The 27,380-nt window shown below is 44.4% G+C and overlaps 1 protein-coding gene across 1 annotated transcript; it reads left to right on the top strand.

The window, feature by feature from the left end:
• Nucleotides 1–467: 467 nt before the first annotated feature.
• On the top strand, nt 468–27,149 carry mcrip2 (MAPK regulated corepressor interacting protein 2). The gene is made up of 5 exons (XM_080206688.1): nt 468–605; nt 675–735; nt 11,975–12,102; nt 25,697–25,807; nt 26,846–27,149. The coding sequence occupies exons 1-5, from the start codon at nt 554–556 to the stop codon at nt 26,914–26,916; spliced, it is 423 nt and encodes a 140-aa protein (XP_080062814.1). The 5' UTR covers nt 468–553; the 3' UTR covers nt 26,917–27,149.
• The last annotated feature ends 231 nt before the right edge of the window (nt 27,150–27,380 follow it).

The raw sequence follows: 27,380 nt of genomic DNA, 5'->3' as shown, positions 1-27,380 counted from the left end.
GACTTGCTGTTCCCCAGGACTGGCTGTAGGGGCAAGTTCGGGAAGGCTGCTCAGGGGGTGGGTTGGGGTTGGGGTTTGGGTTGAGCTGGGGGCTTAGAGTTGATCTGGGGGATTGGTTAGGTTTGGGTTAAGCTTCGGGTGGGGGGGTAGGTTTGGGTTAAACTTGGGGTGGGGGGGTGGTAGGGTTGGGGCTGGCTGTTCCCTGGGACTGTCTGTAGCGGAGGGTCCAGGAAAGCTGCACAGAGGGTGGGTTGGGGCTGGTTGCTCCCAGTGGCTGGCTTTAGGGGCTGGTCTGGGCAGGTTGGGTTTGGGTTGAACTGGGGGATTAGGATTGGACTGGCTGTAGGGGCGGGTCCGGGGAATTTGCTCGGGGGGGTGTTGGGGTTTGGGTTGAGCGGGGGTGGTAAAGTTGGGGGGTCTGGAAGGGGAATGGCTGTAGGGGCGGGTCCGGGGAGGCTGCTCAGGGGGTGGGTGGGTCTCTGTCAGCCGGATAGGCGGTGACTGAGTCCGGGCCCCGGCGCTGCTGCTGCAGTCCCGCAGGCTGAAGCTGACCATGTACACCATCACCCGGGGACCCAGCAGGCTGGCCACACAGCGGAGGACCGGTAAGAGGCAGCGCAGCGCCCGGCCCTGAGCTCAGCCCCGGCTCCGTCTCACTCTCTCTCTCTCCGCAGGTCCATCCCAACAGATCGAAGCCAAGTCCGCCTGCGAGCTCAAGCAAAAATCGGTGGGGAGGTGAGTGTAGGATTGGGCTGGAGCTGGACGTGGACCTGGACCTGGACCTGGGACTGGGACCGGGACCGGGACCGGAGCGGGCAGTCACTGACAGTCCGCACCGTGACCTTGCCGTGAAGGTGACACTTGTACTAGGGATCTCGGCATTGGAGAACCGGCAGACCGGCCTCAGCTTTCCCTTCCCCTGCCGGGAGGAAAGATTCCTGACAGATAATCATCAACCATGCAGATAGATATCAACAGCACGGGGGGCGTGCTGTTAAAATGGAGTTAAAATGTGGAGTAGCCTAACCCTAGTGTGCGTGTAATACCGAGCAGTGCGCTCAGTGCTTATGTAACGTAGATCAATATGCTTAGCGTGTGTGTAATATAGAGTTGTGCTCAGTGGGTGTGTGTGTAATACAGAGCAATGTGCGTGTAATAGAGGTGTGTGTGTGTGTGTGTAATACAGAGCAGTGTGCGTGTAGTACAGCAGTGTGTTCAGTGTGTATGTAATACAGAGCAGTGTGCGTGTAGTACAGCAGCGTGTTCAGTGTGTATGTAATACAGAGCAGTGTGTATGTAATACAGAGCAGTGTGTGTGTAATAGAGCAGCGTGCGCAGCAAGGGCCAGTAATATACAGCAGTGAGTTTAGCATGTGTGTGGTGTGGCGCTGTGCGCTCGGCGCATGTGTGAGGTGTGGCGCTGTGCGCTCGGCGCATGTGTGTGGTGTGGCGCTGTGCGCTCGGCGCATGTGTGTGGTGTGGCGCTGTGCGCTCGGCGCATGTGTGTGGTGTGGCGCTGTGCGCTCGGCGCATGTGTGTGGTGTGGCGCTGTGCGCTCGGCGCATGTGTGTGGTGTGGCGCTGTGCGCTCGGCGCATGTGTGTGGTGTGGTGCTGTGCGCTCGGCGCATGTGTGTGGTGTGGCGCTGTGTGCTCTTAAGAACATAAGAAATAGGGGCAGGAGTAGGCCATCTAGCCCTTCGAGCCTGCCCTGCCATTCAATAAGATCATGGCTGATCTGCTCGGTGCATGGCTGAGGCTGGCGCTGTGTTAGGTGTGTGTTGTATGATGTGCAGCAGTGTGCTCCATGCTCATCTATATTTCTGTAATGTGGAGCAATTTCCTGGTGTGAGGGTGTCGTGGAATTTCATGCTGAGTGTTTGGGCTGTAAATTGTGAATAATTGCTGTTGCTCACAGGCAAACGTGCTTGCTGGAGAATGGAAGATTGCAACATATTACCGCATGCTGAAAGCTTCTAAATAAAGCGTTCGTAGAAGGGAGAGAGGTACCCCCAATACATTTCTCTTTTGTAAGCCAAATATTATTCCATTCAGGCAGTTAATTTGGAAAGCTTTGAAAATATGAGAATACACTTTCAGAACTGCTATTATAATATTTAAGGTACTTCCCAACCTTATTTTGCAAACTGTGTTCTTTTCATTGCAGTAAGTTATAAAGAAAACTTGCCTTCACACTGCTGATTTCTCACTGTTACTATGTAGGTACGGGGACAACTGTGTGTTACTCTGTACCCTTTACCTTTTATTCTGATGCTGGTTATGTTGGACTTCCCAATGTTAACGACATTTCAAATCCAGCATTGACTGAGGAACACTAATAGATACTGAAACTGCTACTCTTTAAACCAACATTTCCACAATGCAAAGTAAGTGGTTTCTTGCACATTGGGGTATTCATAGTGCAGAGTTCAGCTGACACTGGAAGGCCTGGATGTCCACTGCCAGCTGTACTTGGCTCATATAAAGACCCCTGTTGACCTGCCTCAGATTCAGACTCTTGGACCAGGCAGCTGCATTTCACATTACTAACCTCGTATAGGTTGTATAACCTATCCCTCCCTGGTCCTTGTGAACAGGACTACCTATGGTCTGACTTTAAGTCAAGCAGCCAGGTTGCTGTTGATCTGTCGGGATTAAGGTTTGGACTTCACTGACCTGTTCACACTGAGCAAAGAAATATTCAATGTTTCCTTTTCTAGAAAATTAACTGAAAATGACCACCCATATCGAAACACAGGAGTGAATGGGATACAATGAAAAGTCACTCATAAACTGATGAGCCTTCTCATATTTGGGTTCTCTGAGTATCTCCTGTTTTCAAAAAAAAACAGGAAACAAGAATACCAGGATTATATGGTGGGTCAGTAGCCATCTGAAATACAGTTGAATAGTTTGTGGAGATATGATTAATAGACTTAATCCGAAAGATAGACTGACTCTTTAAAATGTAGACAGACCTGAAGCCCTGTTCCAGCACTCAGTTCTTCTTTTTGTTCTATATGTAACTTCTAAAGATCTGATGCTTGAGTTCAGCAAGGTTGAAGTGGTGGCTCAGGGCACAGCTCCCCCCTCGTCCCTTCAGCCATTTCCCCTTCCTGCTGGGGAAGTACCTGTTTTTCCCTCTAATCCATAGGATAGTTTTAAGAAGGGAATTTTACTTTGCTCTGCCACTGGATCTTTAAGTTAGATGAGTTTATGGTGGTGTCTATCACAACTGCACAGGGTGTGTCAGTGTTCATGTAACTTCATTTCTTTTGTGTCTGCAGCTGTGTGAGGAGAGGCTGAGGGAGAGTCCTTGTGTCTCCGAGTAAAAAAGCCCCACGTTGTGGTTTTACATGGGGGGAGGGGCGCATTGGTAATTTGGACATTCCAAAAGGCCTGGACTGCTGAGAGATGCCTTAAGCTGTACTCTTTAGTTTCTCAGATATTGTAACTTGTGTGTCAGCAGTACATAAGAGTCTGATCCAACAGCTGTGGACATCCAGTCATAGAATCCATTCAGTGTGGGAGGAGGCCATTCGGCTCATCGAGTCTGCGCCAACAACAATCCCACCCAGGCCCTATCCCCTTAACCCAAAGTATTTACCCTACTAATCCCCTGAAACTAAGGGGCAATTTAGCATGGCCAATCAATCTAACCCACACATCTTTGGAATGTGGACTAGGTTGATAGGCTATGCTAAATTGGACCAAAGAAGCTTGGTGAAAAGTCAGAACAGCATAAAAATAAACACTGACTTAATGTTTCAAAACTGCGAAGATCTGAAAGTGACATACCTGCTCTGGGAGTTTTTGATAGGAGTGCAGAGAGCTTTACTTTGTTTCTAATCTCCTGCATCTGCTTTGGCAGTGTTTCTGGGACCATGCAGAGTATTCTGTTCCTTTGTCTAATTGCTTCGCATTTCATGTTTCTTGTAAAATCAGCAATTAAAAAAACATAATTACTGCTAGTGCATATTGCTGAAGACTGGAGTCAGAGTTGAGGAGCTTTTAGAAACAATAATCCAGGGCAAATTTAACAGTCATTTGAACAATTGTGGATTAATTAAATAAAACCAACATATATTTGTTCAAGCCCTGAATGTAAAAGACATTAAAATCAGGGAAATGAGAATACTGGTCTGAACTGTTTTTCCTACTAGGAGGCACATTATGTTCAACTAATTTGTTTGACTTTTTTGTTGAAGTAAGAAGTCTCATAACAAAGTCTAACCTGTGAGACTTCTTACTGTGCTTATGCCAGTCCAATGCCGGCATCTCCACATCATTGTTGAAGTAACAGAACTGATTCAACCTGTCGAGCCTGCTCCGCCATTCGATATGATCACAGCTGATCTTGTCTTGTTCTCAACTCCACATTCCTATTTATTCTCCATTATCCTTCGCCTCTCAAACTTAATTAAAAATCTATCCCAATGTTCTTGCATCCACTACACTCTGAGGAAGCGAACTCCACAGATTGAGAGAAGTGATTTCTCCTCAACTCTGTTTTAAATCCTAAAACAGTGACCTCTCGTTCTAGATGAAAGTGATGTGATGTACATGGACTTCCAAAAGGCATCTGGTGAAGTTCCACAGAGTAGAATTGTTGGCGATATTGAAGCCCATGGAATAAAAGGGGCAGATAGTGGCATGGAGACGCATTGGTTGATTGACCGGAGATGGAGAGTAGTGGTGAATGGTTGTTTCTCAAGTGGAGGAAGTTATGAAGGGGTTGGTATTAGGACAACTGCATTTTGTGACATACATCAATTACTTGGATTTGGGCATTTGGAGCACAATTTCAACGTTTGCAAATGACACAAAACTTGGAAGTATTGTGCACTGTTGAAGGATGCTCATTAACTTCTAAGAGCTCGTTAGGCTGTTGGAATGGATGCACATATGATTGAAATCTAGTGTAGCAAAGTACAAAGCAATACGTTTTAGTAGAAAGAGGCGATATAATCTAATAGGTACATTCTAAAGTGAATGGAAGAACAGAGAGACAATGTTTAATAAACATTGAAAGTGACAAAGCGGACTGAAAATATAGTAATAAAAAGGGATATTGCATTGTAAGTTTAATAATTACTTCACCTGATGAAGGAACAGTGCTTCAAAAGCTTCTGATTTCAAATAAACCTGTTGGATTATAACCTGGTGCCGTGTGACCTCTTCTAATAATTACTGACATAGAATACAAGAGCAAAGAAGTTATGATGAAACCATAAAACATTGGTTCAGCGACAACTAGAGTATTGTGTCCAATGTTGGGCACCACATAGAAACAAGAAGCATGAGTGGACCATTCAGCCCTTCACATCTGCTTTGCCATTTATTGTGATCATCAAATTCAACATCTTGATTCTCCCCTTCCATCACCCCCTCCCCCCAACATCCCTCAAATCCCTTTAGCCCCAGAGCTCTATCTAATTTTTTCTTGAAATCTCACATTTTGGCTTCAACTACTTTCTACAAGTACAAGTGAATTCCACATATTCACCACCCTCTGGGTGAAGACAGTCCTCACCCTAGTTTTAGGAAAGATGCACGACTTCCCAAATTATTTTCCAATGTGATCCCATTTTCATGCTTGAAAATTAACATGACCCCAGATGCTAACGAAACAGCTTTGCTTCACAGTGTTACAGTTTCTACAGTAAAAATTTCCACAGCTACGGTTTCTTTGCCTCCACCTCCCTACTGTTATTTTAACCATATCAATTGTTGTGGGTAAAATCAAAGTTGCTGCAAATGCGTAATACTTTGTGCAATCTAATAGTTCACCTTTGAGCTTATTTAAAGACAGTTGAGGCCTTCTTAAAATGAATGTGTTCCTGCAACAGCACCTCTTTTCATCATTGGGAAAATGATGATGGCTTCCAGTATATTCCTCGTGAATCATCTCCCAGTATCGCTTTAATTTATTTGGCTTCATTCTTTGGTGGACAGCACTTGCAGACAACCAGGACATTCTGGCTTTTCTTTGGATTTGGCAAAAAAAACACTTGTGAAAGCCATGGTTTTCAAAGCAAGTTGCTGTTAACTATCAAAATGGCAGTAAGGTTGATGAGTTGCAGAACAGAAGACGACGAGGCAAATCAGGAGCTCTGGAACTTTCTACAGCGGTTCTTTCTCAGTCTTGCCCAGTCACAGCTTCACCTTTCACCCACTCACTGGTTGTTTCCCGCCGTTTGATTTGATTGACCCACATGAGCCCACCTGCACCCCCAACTCTAACATTTGCTGAAACTCTTGAACGTGCTCCTGCACCACACGCTAATGGAGGCAATGCACCATAGCAAAAGGATAGTCACCTGTCTCATGGCTTTGGAGCTTTAGTCTGCTCATCTCAACTGCTCTTTCAGGTCTTAGAACTACAGAATGTCCACAGTGCAAAAAGAGACCAATTTGACCCATCATGTCTGCATCGACTCTACAAAGAACACCTTACCTAGGCCCACCATCCCCATAATCCAGTCTTGGCCCACAGATTGGGAATCGCTGCCTTAGAGAGGGCACAGGAAAGATTAACAAGAATGGTTCCAGGCTTGAGGGGCTTCAGTTACTTGGATAGATAGGGAAACCTTGTATTGCTTTCCTCAGGGCAGAGATGGTTGAGAGATTTGATAGAGGTGATCAACATGAATGGTCTAGACAGAGTAGATAGGAAAAAAGACAGTAAATGGTTAGAACCTGGAATGCACTGCCTGAGTGTGATGGAGGCAGATTCAACTGGGGCTTTCAGAAGGAAATTCGATAAGTACTTGAAGAGGAAAACACTGCCTGGCTATGGCGAAAGGGTAGGGAAGTAGAGTTAGCAGGATTGCCCTTGCAGAGGGCCAGCATGCACTAGACAGGCGAAATGGCCGCCTCCCTGTGCTGTAACCCTTCTATGATTCAGAGGGCAGCCCTGCTGTTATTGAACTGCATAGCAGATATGAAGATGCACACATTGTGGTTAAGTTTTAGCTCCCTTTGTTTACCTGTGATTAGTTTGCCTTATCTCACTCTTGATGTTCTGATACTTTCTTTGGTTAGAGCAAACATGTTTGCGGTTTCAGGCTATTCACAGAGAGACAGGACTTATAATCAGTAAATCTGCATGTTGGTTAACTGGAGTTAAATCGCAATGTCAGAGACATGTTACTGAATCATAGAAGGATCCCATTCAGCCGATGTGTAAAACTTTTCATTCAGGAGTTTGATATTCTGTAGTTTATTACTTTATGATCTAATACAATATTGATCATGCCACTCTTTGAACTGTTGGCTTCCACTTTGATTTATATTTTATGTCAGGGCTTTCTTGGAAGTCTTACATAATGGCTCATAATCTCTCCAGTTTTGATAGTTGTTTGCATTCCACTCCTTCTGACAATGCCACTACAACACAACAATATCAGAACTGGTTGGATAAAGGCCACAAACTGACCAGAACTAGCCTACTCCAAATTACAGGCGCTATTAGTTCAGAGGATCAGCTGGGTAATGCTAGTTCCAGCTGGAATCTTCAGCAACAGGATCGGCCTTCAAACCTGTAAACAAAGGAAGGACACGAGTTGGGGAAACAGAGTTCTCCATAAATCTCGAGTCACAGTCCAATTTCTGAGTGTCAGCTGGTATCTGGCTGCTCCTATTGCCTGTCAGCACGTTGCTGCCTCAATGTCACCATCCCAAATGTTTTGTTGCGCCATCTCTATGACTCTCTGCTTTCTTGACCTAATGATTAATCAGCAATTCCTCGTTTGGCGCTGGTAGCTTTCTTGTTTTTTAAAAATTTGATTGCATCCACTGCTGCAAATGCTTTGGAAAATGATTAATTATTGGAGTGCAGAAATTCACAGAATCCCAAGTTTAGCTTTACTTGCTATTTTTTGCAGAATATTTTGTTTCATTAACATGGATCTTCTGCTGTTGTAAGGCCAAATGGGGAAAAGATGTAGGTTTCGTCAAACACTCCCACAGCAGGTGCAGCATGGGTTTAGATATCGAGTAAAGCTCCCTCTACACTGTTGCATCAAACACTCCCAGGGTAAGTACAACTCATGTTAGATAGAGTAAAGATCTCTCCACACTGTCCCATCAAACACTAGAAGGGCAGCTTCTGCACGGGTTTAGACATAAAGAGCCCTCTACACTAGCCTATCAAACTTTCCCAGGGCAGGTGTAGCATGGTTTTAGATACAGAGCATTTTCTAATTTTCTCTAGTTTACCCCTATTCTCTGAAATACTTACTGGATGTTTGGCCACTCTAATCTAGAAATGGGCTGGAGTGGTTTACCTTAGTCTGACAATCAGAAAATCTGTTAGCAAAATCACCAAATAATACCCCCGCAAAAATAATGTATACTAGGCAAACATGTTCAGCAAATTGAAGTGACTAGTGGTGTGCCGCAGGGATCGGTGCTGGGGTCTCAACTGTTTATCGTACACATAGACAATCTGGAGGAGAGGGCTGAGTGTAGGGTAACAAAGTTTGCTGATGACACAAAGATGAGTGGGAAAGTGAATTGTGTGGAGGATGCAGAAAGTCTGCAGAGAGATTTGGATAGGCTGAGTGAGTGGGCGAGGACCTGGCAGATGGAGTATAATGTTGGCAAATGTGAGGTTATCCACTTTGGAAGAAATAATAGGATGGAGTATCATTTAGATGGTGAAAAGTTGCAGCATGCTACTGTGCAGAGGGACCTGGGGGTCCTTGTGCATGAATTGCAAAAACTCAGTCTGCAGGTGCAGCAGGTGATCAAGAAGGCAAATGGAATGTTGGCCTTTATAGCGAGGGGGATTGAATATAAAAGCAGGGAGGTCTTGCTGCAACTGTACAAGGCACTGGTGAGGCTGCAACTGGAGTACTGTGTGCAGTTTTGGTCCCCTTATTTGCATAAGGATATATTGGCCTTGGAAGGAATACAGAGAAGGTTCACCAGGCTGATACCGGAGATGAGGGGGTTAGCTTATGAGGAGAGATTGAGTAGATTGAGCCTGTACTCATTGGAGTTTAGAAGGCTGAGGGGGGATCTTATAGAGACTTACAAGATAATGAAGGGGTTAGATAGGGTAGAGGTAGAGAGATTCTTTCCACTTAGAAAGGAAACCAGAACTAGAGGGCACAGCCTCAAAATAAGTGGGGGGGGGGGTGGTGGTGCAGTTTAGAACAGAGTTGAGGAGGAACTTCAGAGGGTGGTGAATATTTGGAATTCTCTGCCCATTGAGTGGGTGGAGGCTACCTTGTTGAATATGTTTAAGTCACGGGTAGATAGATTTCTGATCATTAAGGAAATTAAGGGTTATGGGGGGCAGGTAGGTAAGTGGAACTGATCCACTTCAGATCAGCCATGATCTTATTGAATGGCGGGGCAGGCTCAAAGGGCTAGATGACCTACTCCTGCTCTTATTTCTTATGTTGTTGTGTTGCCACATCATTCTGTAGGAGTAATATTAATTAGCAGATATGCTAAAGTTGGTGCAAAAACCACAGCCCCAGACCAATAACTTGTGATCCACTTTTACAACTGACTTAATGTGACTCACATTGACTGGCTGATTAATTGAATGTATGTGACTGATTTACTGACTTCATTCATTGCTGGTTCATCAACTCATTCACAGGTTGGTTCATCAGCTCACTCATTGGTTCACTCATTCCCTGACTGATTAGCTTAATGGCTGGCATACTTATTGATTAGTAGGCTATGTGCCTGTGCTATTTGCTCATTTGCTTGTTCAGAGCCTATTTTTAGGTCAAACCAAGTAAACAAACTCACCCCTTGGCTCATTTGGTGACTGGTTAATTGCATGGTGGTGTTGATATTTTGTAGTAGTCTTGTTTTATTTTGAAATCAGTATGACTGTTGGTGGATCTTCATCCAGAGCACTGTGGGAATAGGGGTATTTCTAGAAAATTTAATAATTGAGACTTTGGGAACAACCGGATTTGCAAACAATTTAAATTTTGATCTGAATCCAGGAGCATGAGAGGTTGGAGGATATGTTTGGACAAAGGCTCTGTAAACAGCTGTGATAAATAACTGAGCAGTCAAAAGTTCAGCTGATTTATTCAGATCACCTTGAAGAGCCCTGTGCAAGGCCCAATGTGCATCTAGTCCAAACTCTGTGCCCTTGGAGGAGTTGCTTGAGAATTGTTCATTTAAAAATCTGAAGTTTTTCTATACTCTGTGCAGTAAATTGGACAATGAGAGTCCGTGCTTATCCCATGCCCCAGTGTTTGCTAGGTGAGCATCGGCTCCTGGATCCAGCTTTTCTGTCAGCTTTCTGCCTCCCAATGGATTCTCTTCTGATTGTTTAATGGATGTTCGAGCGTTGCTGATTAGTCAGTAGAGTTTTTTTATTCATTCATGGGACGTGGGTGTTGCTGGCTGGCCAGCATTTACTGTAAGAAGTCTCACAACACCAGGTTAAAGTCTAACAGGTTTATTTGGTAACAAAATCCACTAGCTTTCAAAGCACTGCTCCTTTGTCAGGTGAGTGGGATTTCAGTTCACAATCAGGGCATATAAAGACACAAACTCAATTTACAAATTAATGGTTGGAATCCAAGTCTTTACAGGTAATCAAGTCTTAAAGGATCTGTAAAGACTCGCATTCCAACCATTATTTTTTAAATTGAGTTTGTATTTTTATATGCCCTGATTGTGAACTGAAATCCCACTCATCTGATGAAGGAACAGCACTCTGAAAGCTAGTGGCTTTTGCTACCAAATAAACCTGTTGGACTTTAACCTGGTGCTGTGAGACTTCTTACTGTGTTTACCCCAGTCCAACGCCAGCATCTCCACATCACAGCATTTATTTCCCATCCATGGTTGTCCTTGGAGGGCAGGTGAGAGTCAACCACATTGCTGTGGCTCTGAGGTCACGTGTAGGACACACTGGGTAAGGACAGTAGATTTCCTTTCCTAAAGGACGTTAGAGAACAAGATGGGTTTTTCCAACAATCAACAATGGTTTCATAGTCATCAGTAGATTCTTAATTCCAGATTTCTTTATTGAATTCAAATTCTACCATCTGCTGTGGCAGGATTCACACTCAGGTCCCAGAACATTAGCTGAGTTTCTGGATTAATTGTCTAGTGATAATACCACTGAGCCATTGCCTCCCCTAGCGGAGGGACTGTTAATGACATTTTGGGTCCCTCTGACATCACCGCTGCGGTGGTCAATTCAAAGCCTGTCCAAGCACAGGTTGTTGTTGATGTGTAGGTGACTAAATCAGCTTGTTGAAGGAGTGGGGGAAGCAGTGAAGAGGGTGAAAGCTGTCTGTTACTCTAGACCTAAACCCAATCAGATGTTAGGCTCATGAGTGAATGGGATCTAAAGGAGGCTTGACGTCAAGTGGGCTTCTCCAGGTGCATTGATTTAACACCTCTTCCCTGGCTTTGGGCAAATTATTATATTCACAGGAACATAATGCTGAGCCTGTGTGAGTAACTGGATCATCTAATTTTAACTCGCTGGCAAATGTCCTGTGTCTAGTTGGATTGGGCTTGAGATGAGATTGTGCAAGGGAGGGACTGTGTTCGGAAAGATTCAAACTCCAGTGGGAATGCACTGTACTAGTCAAATCTAAAGTTATAGTTAATTTGGGAAACTTGGCAGACTTTTTTTTAATCTACCCTCGAAATACTGCCTCATTTCTAGTCTTCCTCCCTCTCTCTCTCTCTGCAGAATAACTTCCATATTCCTGAAGTCCCTCCCCCATTGTCTTTTCTCCTTGCCCAACTCTCCCATTACCTCCCAATGTGAATTCCTTTAGCCTGCGACACTGAATCTGCCTGTGTCATGGTCACCAACTATATTCTGTGCAATTGCATTAGCTCTACCTGCCTGGTTCTTTCCATGTGGCCTCTGATGAAGTTGATTACTCTGTCCTCCATTCCTTCCTGTCTGTGGCACTATTCTAAGCCTGGCGTGGATTGCACAGTTTGTACAGTCTGTCTCCTCTTTTCCAGTTGTCCAGCACCGAAGCTGGTGTTTAACCGAGTGAATGGGAAGCGCTGTCCCACACCAGGAATCACTGATACTCTGGAAGAGGAGCATACGCCAGCTCATGAGGAGAATGTCCGGTTTGTTTACGAAGGTAAGAGGGGTTGAGCCAGGACCAGATGCTGTGCAGATTAGAGGATTTTTTTTCTCTTTTTCTGTCTCTGTCTACCTTCCCTCCCTATCTCTCTCTCTCTCTCTCTCTCTGTCCCTATCACAGCAGCCCACCCCCCTGCTCCAGCCCCCTAACTCCCCTCTACCTCTTCCATCCCCCACCCCTCCCATTCCCTTTTATGTCATTTTATGTGGCTGGTTAGCTGTCTGTCTCTGGGTGGTCACGTGTGTCTGTTTCTGCCCCCATCTCTAAACACCCACATCTGCAAAATGCTGAGTAATATTTCAGTGGTCTCAGAAACCTCTGATCAGCCTGTCAGGTTGGCAGAAAGCAAAGCGGAAAGGGGGCTTTGTTTCAACAGAAATGCTAGAAGTACTCAGCAGATTTATACCTTGTGGAAAAAGATAAGCTCGCAGCATGCTGTTCCCCCCTCCCCATCTCATGCTCATCTCTGCTGAAGAGTGGACTCTGGGTGGATTGGAGTTGCACAGTTATCAGCACCCCATTTCCCTCCTTTCCCTGCAGTTGCCAATATACTTAATACGTTTACACACACTTGTGTTATTATATTGGTTTTGAATGCAATGGTGGAAATATCCAAGGAAAGTGAACTATTCACAATGTCAGCTAGTCCAGTGGCGAATAAGGAAAATTATCCGACCAGAAGTTTGGTGGGAACAGGATTGAGAGAACAGGAGGTGGGTCTCATAGGTGAGATATCTCTTAATTCTGCGCTGAGACTTGTGACCACTGATCTGGCTGATGCCAGCTCTGTGAGGGAGCCGAGAATTCCTGTTTGTCCCTTGAATACTTGTTTGTCCCCAAGGGCAGGCTGTTAAATGATTTTTGGTGAGAGGGTGTAGGGTGTGCATAAACCCATCCCTTTACTGATGTCTGGAGTGATATTTCAAAGTGTGAGATTGATCATTTCTGCAGGCTGACACCAGTTCTGTCCAGTTAAATGTGTTTGAGGTTGATTGTGCATTGAAGGGTGGATCTTGTTTGAGTGTTCCATTGATATGAGTGTAAGCGTTTCGCCCTTACTGACTTTGAGTTGTTTTATTTTTGTGGTTGTTACAGAACTTTAATCATTAACCATTTGGACTATGTCTTATCAGTTTGAGCTGATTCATTGTGAAAGTTTTGCCAGTTGTTTTACGCATTTGATCTTCACAGATCTTTCAACTCTCCCTCATTTCACAAGACGAAGCCCATTCAGCACCCCGTGACTTACATGGGCTGGAATTTTCCAGCCATTCACGTCAGTGGGATTCTCTGTTCTGCAGCAGTGAATGGAGATTTGGCTGAGCTCCAAATTCTTGGTCCTCACTTGCAGAGGTGGCAGGGCGTGAATGGCTGGAAAATTCCAGCCACGGTGTCTGTTTTCATTCCCATGTTATTCATGTATTTGTTAAGACATCCCTTTAAAATTCACTATCGTGTCTGCTTCCACTACCTCCCTGGCGACGAGTTCCAGGCATCCACCACCCTCTGTGTGTAAAAAAAAAACTTGTCTCGTACATCTCCTTTAAACCTTGCCCCCTCATAATTGACTCTTCTACCCTGGGAGAAAGCTTCTGACTATTCACTCTGTCCATGCCCTTCATAATCTTACAGACTTCTATCAGGTCGTCCCTTCAACCTCTGTCGTTCCATTGAGAACTCTCCAACCTCTCCTCATAGCTAATGCTTCCCATACCAGGTAACTGGAGCAGATGAGTGAAGGAGCAGAGAGACAGATAAGAAATTACCTGTTACAAACCTGTTTAAATAAGTTTAAAGCACTTTCGTAGTAAGAACTTACCTTGTAGAACTGTTTAAATCATTTAAAAGCATTTTTGCGGGCTTTTTGTATCTACCGCTTTAAGAATTCTAAGGGAGTGGATAGCAGGGAGTTGTGGGGGAGCAGGCTTTAAAACAGCGCCAGGTTTAAAAGGAGGCCTGGTGTAGACAGCGGGCAGCGGAGTGAGAGAGAAGCAGAGTGAGCTACTAGGGCTTAGGAGCATAAGGGCTGGGGAGAAAAAGGGCCAGGTAAGTTCGTGTTGAAATTTCAATATTACTACAGTGAATAATGGAGGGGCATGTGATGTGTTGTTTCTGTATGATGTGGGAGCTGGTGGACCCCAGGGTCCTTCCCAGTGACCATGTCTGCAGTAAGTGCAGGTTGCTGGAGGAGCTCCAGCTCAAGGTAGATGAGCTGGCCTCTGAGCTACAGACACTGAGGCTCATCAGGGGGAGAGAGGGTGCCATTGTCAATGGGGTGCAAGTGACATCCACCCCCCCTAGACTGGCTAACTCTAAGGGTCAGGAACAAGAGGGGGCTGCTGAGCAGAGGAAGGAGGGTGGGGAGAGGAGGAAGGAGGGTGGGGACCAAATGCCTCAGCCTCTCAATCTGCATAACAGGTTTGAGGTTCTTGCTTCCAGTCTGGACGAGAACGAGGGAGGTGAGGTTGGTGAGCAAACTGCACACAGTACAGTGATGCAGACGCAGGACATAGGCAAAGAGAAGGTGAAAAGGAACGTAGTAGTAATTGGGGATAGTGGGGTTAAGGGTATTGACACTGTCCTTTGTCACAATGACAAAGTGCACAGAAGGGTGTGTTGTCTGCCTGGTGCTCGGGTCCGGGATGTCGCATCTGGGCTGCAGAGGAACCTGGAGTGGGAGGGTGAGAATCCGGTCGTTGTGGTACATGTGGGTGCCAACGACGTAGGCAAAATGCAAACTGAGGATCTGGGGAGGGAGTATGAAAAGCTGGGAATGGAATTAAAAAGTAGAACCGACAAGGTGGTTATCTCTGGGCTACTGCCTGAACCGAGTGCAGACGGGCGTAAGGTTGATAAGATTAGGGAAGTGAATGGGTGGCTCAGGGATTGGTGTGGGAGGAATGGGTTTGAATTTATGGGGCATTGGCATCAGTATTGGGGTATGTGGGACCTGTTCAGATGGGATGGGGTTGGTCTGAACTGTGCTGGGACCAGAGTCCTGGCGAATCGTGTAAATAGGACTGTAGACAGGGCTTTAAACTAATTGTGGGGGGGAACGGTGCGAGGGTAGGTGACATTACGGGGTCTAAAGTTAAGGAGAGGGTACAGGTAAGGGAAGAGGCCGAGGATGTCCCAATAATAAAGGGAGCAGGGGGGCGTGAGTATGGTTGGTGGCGTTCTGGCAAATAGGGTCCAGGTGAAGGCTAGGATGAAGGCACTTTATCTGAATGCACGAAACATTCGGAATAAAGTGGATGAGCTGGTGGCGCAGATCAGCACAAATGGGCATGATCTGGTGGCCATTACAGAGACGTGGCTGCAAGGTGACAGGGACTGGGAGCTGAATGTCCAGGGGTATCAAGTGTTTAGGAAGGATAGGCGGGAGGAAAAAGTGGGGTGCGTAGCTCTGCTGATTAAGGATAGCATCAGGGTGGTAGCAAGGGATGATATAGGAACCAAAGAGCAGAAAGTGGAATCGTTGTGGGTGGAGATTAAGAACAGCAAAGGGGGGAAGACGCTGGTGGGTGTCGTCTATAGGCCCCCGAATAATGATCTGGAGGTGGGGCGGGCTGTTAACGCACAAATAAGTGCGGCATGCAGAAATGGAACGGCGATAATTATGGGGGTTTTCAATCTACATATTGATGGGTCGACCCATGTTGGACGTGGTGGGCTCGAGGAGGAGTTCTTGGAATGCTGTCGGGATAGTTTCCTTGAACAGTGTGTGTTGGGGCCGACGAGGGAGCGAGCTATATTGGATCTGGTGTTATGTAATGAGGCGGGTAGAATTAGGGACCTTGTGGGGAAGGATCCTCTTGGGGAGAGTGATCATTGTATGGTGGAGTTTCTGGTGCAGATGGAGGAGGAGAAAGTGGGTTCCCGGACACGCGTCCTTTGTTTGAACAGAGGGGAGTACAGTAGGATGAGAGAAGAATTGGCGAATGTTGATTGGGGGAGCGCGTTGGAAGGTAGGTCTGCTGAGGAGCAGTGGAGGATCTTTAAGGAGATCTTTCTTGGTGCTCAACAGAAATTTATTCCGATGGTTAAAAAGGACAGTAGGAGGAGAGGTAATAAGCCGTGGATAACGAAGGAGATGAAGGAAAGTGTTAAATTAAAAGTGGAGGCGTTTAGAGTAGCTGCGTAGTGGGCGAGAAGAGGATTGGGAGAGGTTTAAATGTCAACAAAGATTGACAAAGAAGTTGATAAAGAAGGGTAGGAGAAACTATGAAGCTGGGCTGGCGCTTAATATAAAAAAGGATAGCAAGAGTTTTTATAAATATATAAAAAGGAAGAGGCTGGCTAGGGTGAACGTTGGACCCTTAGAGGATGAGAGGGGGGACTTAGTGGTAGAGGATGGGGAAATGGCTGAGGTCTTGAAGAACTTTTTTGTTTTGGTCTTCACAGAGGAGGACGTGAATAATTTGCCGGGTGTTAGCGATGGAAAGGTGGTAGGACTGGAGGGTCTCAATGACATTATTGTTACTAGGGAGGCGGTGCTCGACAGACTGGAGGGACTGATTGTGGACAAGTCCCCAGGACCGGATGGAATGCATCCGAGGGTTCTGAAAGAAATGGCGGAGGTGATAGTGGATGCCTTGGTGGTTATTTTCCAGACGTCGCTGGATTCCGGGGAAGTGCCGGAAGATTGGAAAACGGTTAATGTTACGCCGTTTGTTTAAGAAGGGTGGCAGGCAAAAGGCAGGGAATTATAGGCCGGTTAGTTTAACATCTGTTGTAGGTAAAATGTTAGAATCCGTCATCAAGGAGGAAATAGCGAGGCATCTTGAGGGGAATTGCTTGATAGAGCAGACGCAGCACGGTTTCATTAAGGGGAAGTCGTGTCTGACAAATTTATTGGAGTTCTATGAGGATGTGTCCAGGGCGGTGGATAGAGGAGAGCCGGTGGATGTGGTCTGTCTTGATTTTCAGAAGGCATTTGACAAGGTACCTCACAAGAAGTTATTGCAGAAGGTAAGGGGGCATGGAGTTGGGGGTAGGGTGTTAGCGTGGATAGAGGATTGGTTGTCAAATAGGAGGCAGAGAGTGGGGGTTAATGGGTGCTATTCGGATTGGCGGTTGGTGACTAGTGGAGTGCCCCAGGGGTCGGTGCTGGGGCCTCAGCTATTTACCATTTACATAGATGATCTGGAGGAGGGAACCGAGTGTATGGTGTCGAAATTTGCTGATGACACCAAGATTGGTGGAACGGCAAATTGCGCGGAGGGTGTGGAGAGTCTGCAGAAGGATCTAGATAGGCTGGGCGAATGGGCCAGGAACTGGCAAATGGAATTTAATGTTGGCAAGTGCGAGGTGGTCCACTTTGGTAGGAATAATGGTAGGAAGGACTATTACTTACGTGGCGAAAAACTGCAGCAGGCGACGGTGCAGAGGGACCTCGGGGTCCTTGTGCATGAGTCGCAAAAACCCAGCCTGCAGGTGCAGCAGGTGGTCAGGAAGGCTAATGGGATGCTGGCCTTCATAGAGAGGGGGATTGAATATAGAAGTAGGGAGGTCTTGCTGCAGCTGTATAGGGCATTGGTGAGGTCGCAGCTGGAGTACTGTGTGCAGTTTTGGTCGCCGCACTTACGCAAGGATATTTTGGCCTTGGAGGGAGCGCAGAGGAGGTTTACTAGGCTGATACCGGGGTTGAGCTATGAGGAGAGGCTGAATAAACTAGGCTTGTACTTGTTAGAGTTTAGAAGAATGAGGGGAGATCTCATTGAGACATATATGATGAATGGGATGGATAGGATAGAGGTGGAGAGACTTGTCCCACTCAGAAAGGACAGTAGGACTAGAGGGCACAGCCTCAAGATAAAGGGGGAGTGGTTTAGAACAGAGTTGAGGAGGAACTTCTTCACTCAAAGGGTGGTGAATCTCTGGAATTCTCTGCCCGTTGAAGTGGTGGAGGCTGCCTCGCTAGATATTTTTAAGACGCGGGTTGATGGGTTTTTGATAAGCGAGGGGATTAAGGGTTATGGGGAGAGGGCCACAACAGATCAGCCATGATCTTATTGAATGGCGGGGCAGGCTCGAAGGGCTAGATGGCCTACTCCTGCTCCTATTTCTTATGTTCATCCTGGTAAGTCTTTTCTGTGTCCTCTCCAAAGCCTCCAAATCCTTCTGGTAGTGTGGCGACCAGAATTGAACACTTTACTCCAAGAGTGGCATAACTAAGGTTCTATTAAGTTGCAACATGATTTGCCGATTTTTAAACTAAATGCCCCAGCTGATGGAGGCACGCATGCTGTACGCCTTCTTGATTACCTTCTCCACCTGTGTACACGTACACCCAGATCCCTCTGCCTATCAATACTCTTAAGAGTTCTGCCATTTACTGTATATTTCCTATCTGCATTAGACCTTCCAAAATGTATTACCTCACATTTGTCCAGATTAAACTCCATCTGTCATCTCTCCACCCAACTCTCCAACCTATGTCCTCTTGTATTCTCTGATGGTCCTCATCACTCTCCGCAAATCCATCAACCTTTGTGTCGTCCGCAAACTTACTAGTCAAACCAGTTACAGTTTCCTCCAAATCATACAGCAAAGGTCCCAGCATTGATCCCTGAGGGACTTGTCACAGTCCTCCAATCAGAAACGCATCCTTCCGCTGCTACACTCTTGTCATCTTTGATCAAGCCAGTTCTGTATCCACCTTGCCAGCTCACCTCTGATCACAAGCGACTTCACTTTCTGCACCAGTCTGCCATGAGGGACCTTGTCAAAGGCCTTACTGAAGTCCATGTAGATAACATCCACTGGCCTACCCTCATCAATCATCTTTGTCACCTCTTCGAAAAATTCAATCAAGTTAGTGAGGCATGATCTCCCCTTCACAAAACAATGTTGCCTCTCACTAATGTGTCCACTTATTTCCAAACGGGAATGAATCCTGTCTCTCCAATAATTTTCCTACCACTGACGCCAGGCTCACCGGCCTGTAATTACCTGGATTATTCTTGCTACTCTTCTTAAACAAAGGAACAATATTGGCTATTCTCCAATCCTCTGGAACATCCCCTGTAGCCAGTGAAGATACAAAGATTTCTCTCAAGGCCCCAGAAATTTCCTGCCTTGCCTCTTTCAGTATTCTGGAGTATTCAGTATCCCATCAGGCCCCGGAGACTTGTCTGTCTAAATGTTTCTCAAGAACCCCAATACCACCTCTTTTTCAATCTCAACATGACTCAAACCATCTACACACCCTTTCCCAGACTCATCATCTACCAAGTCCTTCTCTTTGGTGAATACTGACGCAAAGTATTCATTTAATATCTCGCCCTCTGGCTCCACACACGGATTCCCTCCCCTGTCCTTGAGTGGGCTAACCCTCTCCCTGGCTACCCTTTTGCTCTTTATATATGTATAAACCACTCTCTTGCTCTTTATATATGTCCCACTCTACCTGTCCCAACCCCATACTGCCTCATCTAAGAAAATGTTTGACTGTGTGTTCCAGTCAGTGCTGTCAAATATGTTTGAAGTTTAGCTGCTGTTTGGATATCAATGTTAAAGGGGCAGGCCTTCTTTCTGGCTGCAATATTTTCAGTGTTAAGATCAGGTATTACCAGCTATTCTCTGCAATATGACAGTCTGGTTAATGTTTGTATCAAACCAAAACATGTACTGGCATAGGTCTTAACAGCAATGACATATATAGTACCTTTAATATAGTAAAATGTCTCAAGACATTTTACAGGAGCATTATAAAGCAAGATTTGACACTGGAAGGAAAAAAAACAGATGGGTTGAAGTACTGATTAGGGAAGGACATTGACATGTTGGAAAGAGAGGATGCCCTTGAGAGGGCAAGGACAGAATTCATTATTTTCGAGTTCCGAAGGAAAAGTTATTTAATTAAGCTACTGGGGATACAGAAATTATCATGGAATCCTACAATGCAGAAGGAGGCGATTTGGCCCATCAAGTCTGCATTGACCTCAATCCCATCCAGGCCCCATGCCAACAGCCTCATGCATTTATCCTAGCTAGTCCCCCTGATATTAAGGGGCAATTGAGCATAGCCAGTCAACCTAACCCGCACGTCTTTGAATTGTGGGAGCAAATTGGAGCACCCAGAGGAAACCCACACAGACACAGGGAGAATGTGCAAATTCCACAGACAGTGATCGAAGTCAAGAATCAAAACTGGTCTCCTTCTGCACTGTAGTGATTCTATGATTCCATTCTTGTCTGCTCGTTCTACTAGTCTATCTATGCCCTGTTGTATATGATTCATGTTGTCCTTACAATTTTATACCTGCCAAATTTGGTATTAGAATTAAATTTTAAAATGTACGTAGTATTCTCAAATCCAAGTCAATTATACAAAGCAGGAAAAAGCAGTAGGCCAAGCACTCACCCCTGACGATCACCACTGTCCTTCCAGTCCAAAAAACAACCATGTATCATGAGTCACTGTTTTTTCCTTAAGCCAATTGGATACAGATTCTCAAACCCACTGTTTATGTGGCACTTTGTCAAATGTTTTCTTAAAATCCATCTAGACATCATTCTCTTCAATCCTCTCTGCTACTGTATCAAAAAAATCAATTAGGTTTGTCAAGTGAATCTGCCATTTACAAATCCATGCTGGATTTGTGTCTCCTTAATTCACCCAAATCCCTCAAAGTGCCTATTTATTTTTTCTCCTTGATTATAGATTCCAAAATCATACCCATGCTGGGACTATTCCTTTCTTGAATGAGGGTAACATATTTGCCGCACTCAAATCCTCTGGCACCTCCCTCATATCTGGGGAAGATTGAAACATTAATGCAAGCCATTCCATTATCACCACTTCCACTTCCTTTAGCAACCTAGGATTTAAATCATGTGGAACAGGTGACATATCTACACAATACACCAACCAACCTTACCAAGAGCAGCTCCTCCCTTTTGGTTTCTCATACTGGCACAATAGTTAGCACTACTGCCTCACAATGCCAGGGTCCTGGGTTCAATTCAGGCCTCGGGTCACAGTCTGTGTGGAGTTTGCGCATTCTCCTTGTGTCTGCGTTGGTTTCCTCTGGATACTCCAGTTTCCTTCCACAATACAAAAGATGTGTAGGTTAGGTTGATTGGCCATGCTAAATTGACCCTAGTGTCAGGGAATTAGAGTAAATATGTGGAGTTATGGGGAATAGGGCCATGGGATTGGGGTCGGTGTAAAATTGATGGGCCTAATGGCCCCCTTCTGCACTGTAGGGATCCTATGATTCTTCCATGATCTCTGCTTCGACTGATATTTTGTCAGAACCCTCTTCCTTAATAAACACTGATTAAATATTCTAGCCTTGCCTGTGCCCCTAAGCATGTATCACCCTCTTTTTCCCTAATAGAACTTACTCCATTTCAGATATTGATTGAGATAATATTACAGAAGAATTTCTGAAGCATGTTCAGGAGAACTTTCTAGATTAGTATGTTGTCAGCCATTGCTGGAGATGATGATGGGAAATGAGGTTGGACCAAGTATCTGTGGGGGAACACTTGGGTAAGAGTGATCATCATAGCTTTGCAGTGACTCCAGCTGCCCTTCAAGCTTGGAAATTCAGAGTTTGGGCAACAGGAGACACTTCCTGTATGCGTGCTCACCCAAGGTGTCTCAAATGTCAATACAGACTCTATGGGACAAAGTGCTAGGGTTTAGGTGCACTGATTTTTAAAAGTGGCAGGACGTACTGAGGTTGATTATCAAAGGGCGTAGGATCTTGGGTTTCATAAATAGAGGTTTTGAATGTAAAAGCAGGCAAGTTGTACTGAACTGAACAGTTAGAAAGCTCTGGTTAGACACAATTAGAGTACTGCATCCAGTTCTGGTCAGCACACTTCAGGAAAAATGTGAGGGTCCTTGAGAGGATGCAGAAGAGATTTAGTAGGATGGTTCCAGAGATCAGGATTTTAGCTAGAAGGTTAGATTGAATAAGTTGGATTTGTTGTCCTTGGCACAACACAGATTGAGGAAAGGTTTGAGAAGAGGTGTACAAGATTTTGGACAAGTTTGGATAAAGTAGACAAAGATAAACTGATGCAATAACTGATGGTACAACAGCTAAGGAACACAGATTTAGTTATAAGGAAGAACTTTTTTATGCAGTGAGTAGTAATGGCCTAAAACTTGCTGCCCACAAGGATGGTGTAAACAGAGACAATTGAGTTCAAAAGGAAATTGAATGGGCATTTGAAAGAAATAAGTTTGCAGGGCTACCAGGATAGAGTGAGGAAATGGGAATAACTGCAAAGAGAGATTAGACTTTTACTCTCTCTCATTTTAGAAGATTGAGGGGTCACTTGATAGAAGTCTACAAAATATTTACAGGGAAGAAACGGATGAAGGATAAACTGTTTCTACTAGTTGAAAGCTTTAGAACAAGGACCATAATCTAAAAATTAGGACCAAGCAGTTCAGCAGAGATGTTGGAAAACACTTCTACGAGCAGAGAGTGGTGGAGGTTTGGAACTTTCTTCCTTAAATGGTGGTGGATGCTGGTTCAATTGTTAGGCTTCAGTCTGAGATGGACATTTTTTTTATTGAGCAGGGGTATCAAGGGATATGGGCCTAGGGCAGGTGCATGGAATTAGGCCACAGATCAGCCATGATCTTATTGAATGGCTGAGGTGGCTCAAAGGGCTGAATGGCCTACTCCTGTCCCTTTGAGAGCTGGTATAAACTTGATGGGCCGAATAGTCTCCTTCTATGCAGTGTATCAATTTGAGCCACAAAGATATTAAGATAGACAACCATAAGCTTGACCAAAGCAGTAGATTTTAAAGAGTGTCTCAAAGACAATGTAGAGGCAGCGAGGTTCAGGAAAAGAATTCCAAAGCCTTGGGGCTGCTGTTTAATTGTTGCTTTCTTAAAATCTGACTCTTAGGACAGATCATCTCTGTCTAAGATTATCTTGTGTAGCTTGGTGTCAATTTTTGTTTGATTGTGCTCCTATGAAGCACCTTGTGACATATTACTCTCTTAAGCTGCATATAAATGTAAGTTGTTGCAGCTGTTGCATGTGGATGGGGACCTATCAGAAAATTCCATGTGAAATAGGTCATCCCATTCAAGCATCCTACTCGATTGAAAAAATGGCTAGCCGTTAAGTTAGAATGCAGTGATTTTGTACATGGACTCTTGATTCACTGTGTAAAAGAAAAGATTTGAAATGCTCCCATGGTGACTCAATTTCACTTAATCCAGCTCAAGCCAACAAAGATATATTGGGCTGGTTTTACCTTGTCATTTGTACTAACTATAAATTTCTAGTTTACATTTGAGTTCTGTTCATTTTACCTGTTCAATGCTATCTCACTTTGTCTTTTGGTTTATAGCCCAAGCTGTGGTCTGATAGACGGTATAACTTTGCTGGTGAGGAGTTCATGCTGTGGGATGTGATACATTCCAGTAAACCAGAGTACAGTGACAAGGTCTTTCTGTTTGATTCCTAGGATCACTTATTGGATATTGGGTAGATTTGAAGGGGATGTGAGGTCTGTTTATGGGGGATGGGTGAGGCAGGTCATCTGATTTCAGAAAAATACAATTACAGTCAAGCAACTGTATCATTAATTACTGTTTAATTATTAAACCTTGAGCAATAAGTAATTTTAGTTAGAAGTTTAATAGGTCACTGGTAAACCACTGATAATTGTAAGTTTTACTGGTAGACAAAAGTCGTGCATTTTTTTTGCTGCTCGCTGGTAGAAGTCTATAAAATATTTACAGGGAAGAACAGGATGAGTAAGGATAAACTGTTTCCACTAGTTGAAGGCTTTAGAATGAGGGACCATGATCTAAAAATTAGGACCAAGCAGTTCAGCAGAGATGTTGGGTCATGTGGGGTTTTTTTTTGTTTCCTGCTCAGTTTTATACTGGAAAATAGACATAAAATACTGACTTAAAACTGTCATAGAAGTAGCCTGAGGCTGTATATCCTGATAGCTCACTGATAGGGAGGAGTCCAAGTATTTGGGAGCATCTTCAGTTATTGCAACCAAAGCAGCAAATTCAGAACATACTGTGACTTAGGAACAGGAAGAGGCCAATTAGCCCCTTGAGCTTCTCTGCTGTTTGGTTAGATCATGGTTGGTCTAACCTCCTGCGTCCTTTGCCTCACATCCTTTAATACCTTTGTTAAATCTGAGATTGATAGATTCTTGTTACTCTTTTTCAGTTGATCTAGCATCCATTGCCATTTGCAGAAATTAGTTCCAAACGTCCATAACCCTTTGTGAATAGAAGCATTTCCAAATTTCAGTCCTGAATGATCCGGCTCTAGTTCTTAAACTGATGCACCCTGGTTTTGGACAGCCCAATCAGTAGAGTTTGTTTCTATCCACCTTAACGTTGCCCTTTGAATATTTTGAAAACTTGGACCAAATCACTTCATAACCTTCTAAATTCTTTTGATTTGATTTATTATTGTCATATGTAATGGTATACAGTGGAAAGTATTGTTTCTTGTGCACTATACACACAAAGCATACCATTCATAGAGAAGGAAAGGAGAGAGTGCAGAATGTTAAGTCATGGCTAGGATGTAGAGAAAGACCAACTTAATGCAAGATAAGTCCATTCAAAAGTCTGATGGCAGCAGGAAGCAGCTGTTCTTGAGTCAATTGGTACGTAACCTCAGACTTTTGTATCTTTTCCCCAAAGTTAAAACATAGAAGAGAGTATATCTGCAGTGCATGGAGTCCTTAATTATTCTAAAGAATACAACTTTGTATTATAAAATCTCTCATCGTAATTTAACCCTTAGAATCTAGATATCATTCTGGTAAACCTATTTTACATTTCTAAGAGCAATAAATCCTTCCTGAGGCATGATGCATAACCTGGAAGTCCGATTCTCAGAAGTCCCAGAAACTGGCTTTCCTTGAAGGGTCTTTTACAATATTGGAAGGTTCCAAATATCACTAAAAGCCAATTAGACTTGGATGTATGAATGAGTATGTACGTCTGTGTAATTTGTAAGATTATCAGGAGTGTGTGGCTGGTTAGAACCAGCATGCTGAGCTGAATAGCCTCTTTTGTAATGTCATTTTATAATAATTATCTGGATGGTATTCATATTTGGGAGCGGCTCTGATTTGCGGAAGTGCGCAAGTCTGTCTCTCTCTCTCTCTTTTGCTTGTTCCCATTCTCCCCAGTCCAAAGTTGTGCAACTCTGCACTGCCTGAAGTGCCCTTTTTTTTGGATGAGACTTTAAATCAAAGACCCATGTTCTCCCTCTGATGAAAAAATCCCACTATGCAATTTTTAAAAAAGAATGGAGAAGTTTTCCATCGTGCTCTGACCAATATTTCTTACTCAGAAAATCAGAATGTTTATTTTGCTGATGTTTGTGGAGCTTTGTGTGCAAATTGGCTCCTGTACCTCAAGAAGTTTTTAATTAGCTGTAAAGTACTTTGGGATGGCTGGAGGTGGTGAAGGACACTAAATTTAAATCCAAGTTTTGTTTCCTTCCTTTTTGTCCTGTGGATCACAGCTATGTCATATATCCTGGTTATCTTTGTGTTTCCAGTAATGCTGCCCCTTTCTATCTGTGTGTAATTCTCAATGATTGCAATTCTGTCTTTCTCCCAGCATGGCAACAGGTGGAAGAAGAGCTAGGAGCCAAACAGCAACTGGAGAATGGACAGTGCACTCACGGACCGGTGCAGTACGTGGAGAAAACGCCAAATGAGAACTTGCAGAGTAGGTTTCAGGGGTAACTTTGAATATATAGATCTTTATAGAGGGGTGAATATTGTCTGGGTTTTGCCAACCCTCCACAATTGTCTTAGAATATCAGGATTTAAAAATATTGCATTTGAGAGCATTTATCAGTGATCCTTAATTTTCCTCAGAGAAGGTAGATACATCTACGGTGCTGTCAGGGTGGGAGTTCCAGGATTTTGACCTAGCAACAGTGAAGGAATGTTGTGTGACTTGGAGGGAAAGTCACAAGATTCATCTCCCAGTAACTAATGTCTGATCATAAGACTGCATCTCCAACAGTGCATAGTATTGCATAGGAAGTGTCAGTCTGGATCATGGACTCAAATACCAAGGGTGGAACTTGAACACAATCTTCTGACTGAAGTGAGAGTGCTATCCACTGAGAGCCATGACTGATGCAACAATTAAAATGGATTGTTTTATTCCAATTTTTTTAACCCTTTAGTTATAAAACAATTGGAGACAACATAAATAAAAGATGAGATCAAGTGATTAAAATCTTGAGGAATAAGACAACTTTGAGTTGGTGGCCCCCTTAGCTCAACTAATTTATTAAGCCTGCAGCTGAGACACAGACCAGAACCACACTGGTTGAAATCTGAAGTCTGCTGAATTGACTGATCTGAGATGGGGATGCAGTAGAGGCTTGAATTGCCTCTGGGGCGGTGAGGGGAAATATTGGTTAGGATCATCAATCCTGATTGTGTCTGTGTCCTTGGCTGGGAGTGTGCATGCTCAGATCACTGTGCACTGAATCAGGTGTGGCTTTGCTGCCCTGTCTGGGCAACTCACTGAATAAAACCCATGGAGCTCACAAGTGAAGAATGGTGATTGTGATGAATTATTAGTAATAAGGGCACTGATGTATATAACTTACCTGTACTTGCCCTGGGTGTTCATGTAAATGAAAACATGTGGTGTAACTGATGCATCACTTGTGCACACGACTCTCCTAGGATCCCTGCACGGTTTCAGCAGGTCCTGTGTTAAAATATTGCCCACTTTGTTTTCCAGACTTTGTCCCGATTGATCTGGAAGAGTGGTGGGCAAAGCAGTTCTTGGCCAATATTCAGAATTCGTCCTAAAGTCAGTCAGGAACGGCCTTGTTTTGCCAGGCAGAGCATCAGCAGCCAGTTAACACCTGGACTTCTTCAGATCTCTCCCTACTCTGATTCACACAGAGCAAAGACATTTTTTGTAAAACCTGATCAACTGGGACTCTCTACAGTGACCGTTGACTTCTCAGCTTCGACTGGGTGAAATTCTCGCCTTTGAGCAATAAAGCAGCAAGTCTGTGGCCAAGACTGCCAGAAATGTCTATTGTTTCGACAGAGATTTCTCTTTATTTTGTTCTTGAAGGGTCATTATGTACTTTGTCTGTACCAGCATACATCTGATGACATTGTGGAGTATCTAGGCCCAAACTACAGCTATACCCATCTTGTGCCTTGAATAGAATGGAGAAAAAAGCACCAAAAAAATGTGCCTGGGGCCATTAATTGGTTATCACACAGGGGCCCTTCATCGTGGATGAATGCACCCATCCCGT

The sequence above is a fragment of the Carcharhinus amblyrhynchos genome, chromosome 18 (assembly GCF_965287045.1).
Source record: "Carcharhinus amblyrhynchos chromosome 18, sCarAmb.v2.hapA, whole genome shotgun sequence".
Taxonomy (NCBI): Eukaryota; Metazoa; Chordata; class Chondrichthyes; order Carcharhiniformes; family Carcharhinidae; genus Carcharhinus; species Carcharhinus amblyrhynchos.
The sequence above is the reverse complement of the archived record's forward strand: the minus strand, read 5'-3'. Positions and strand labels throughout refer to the sequence as shown.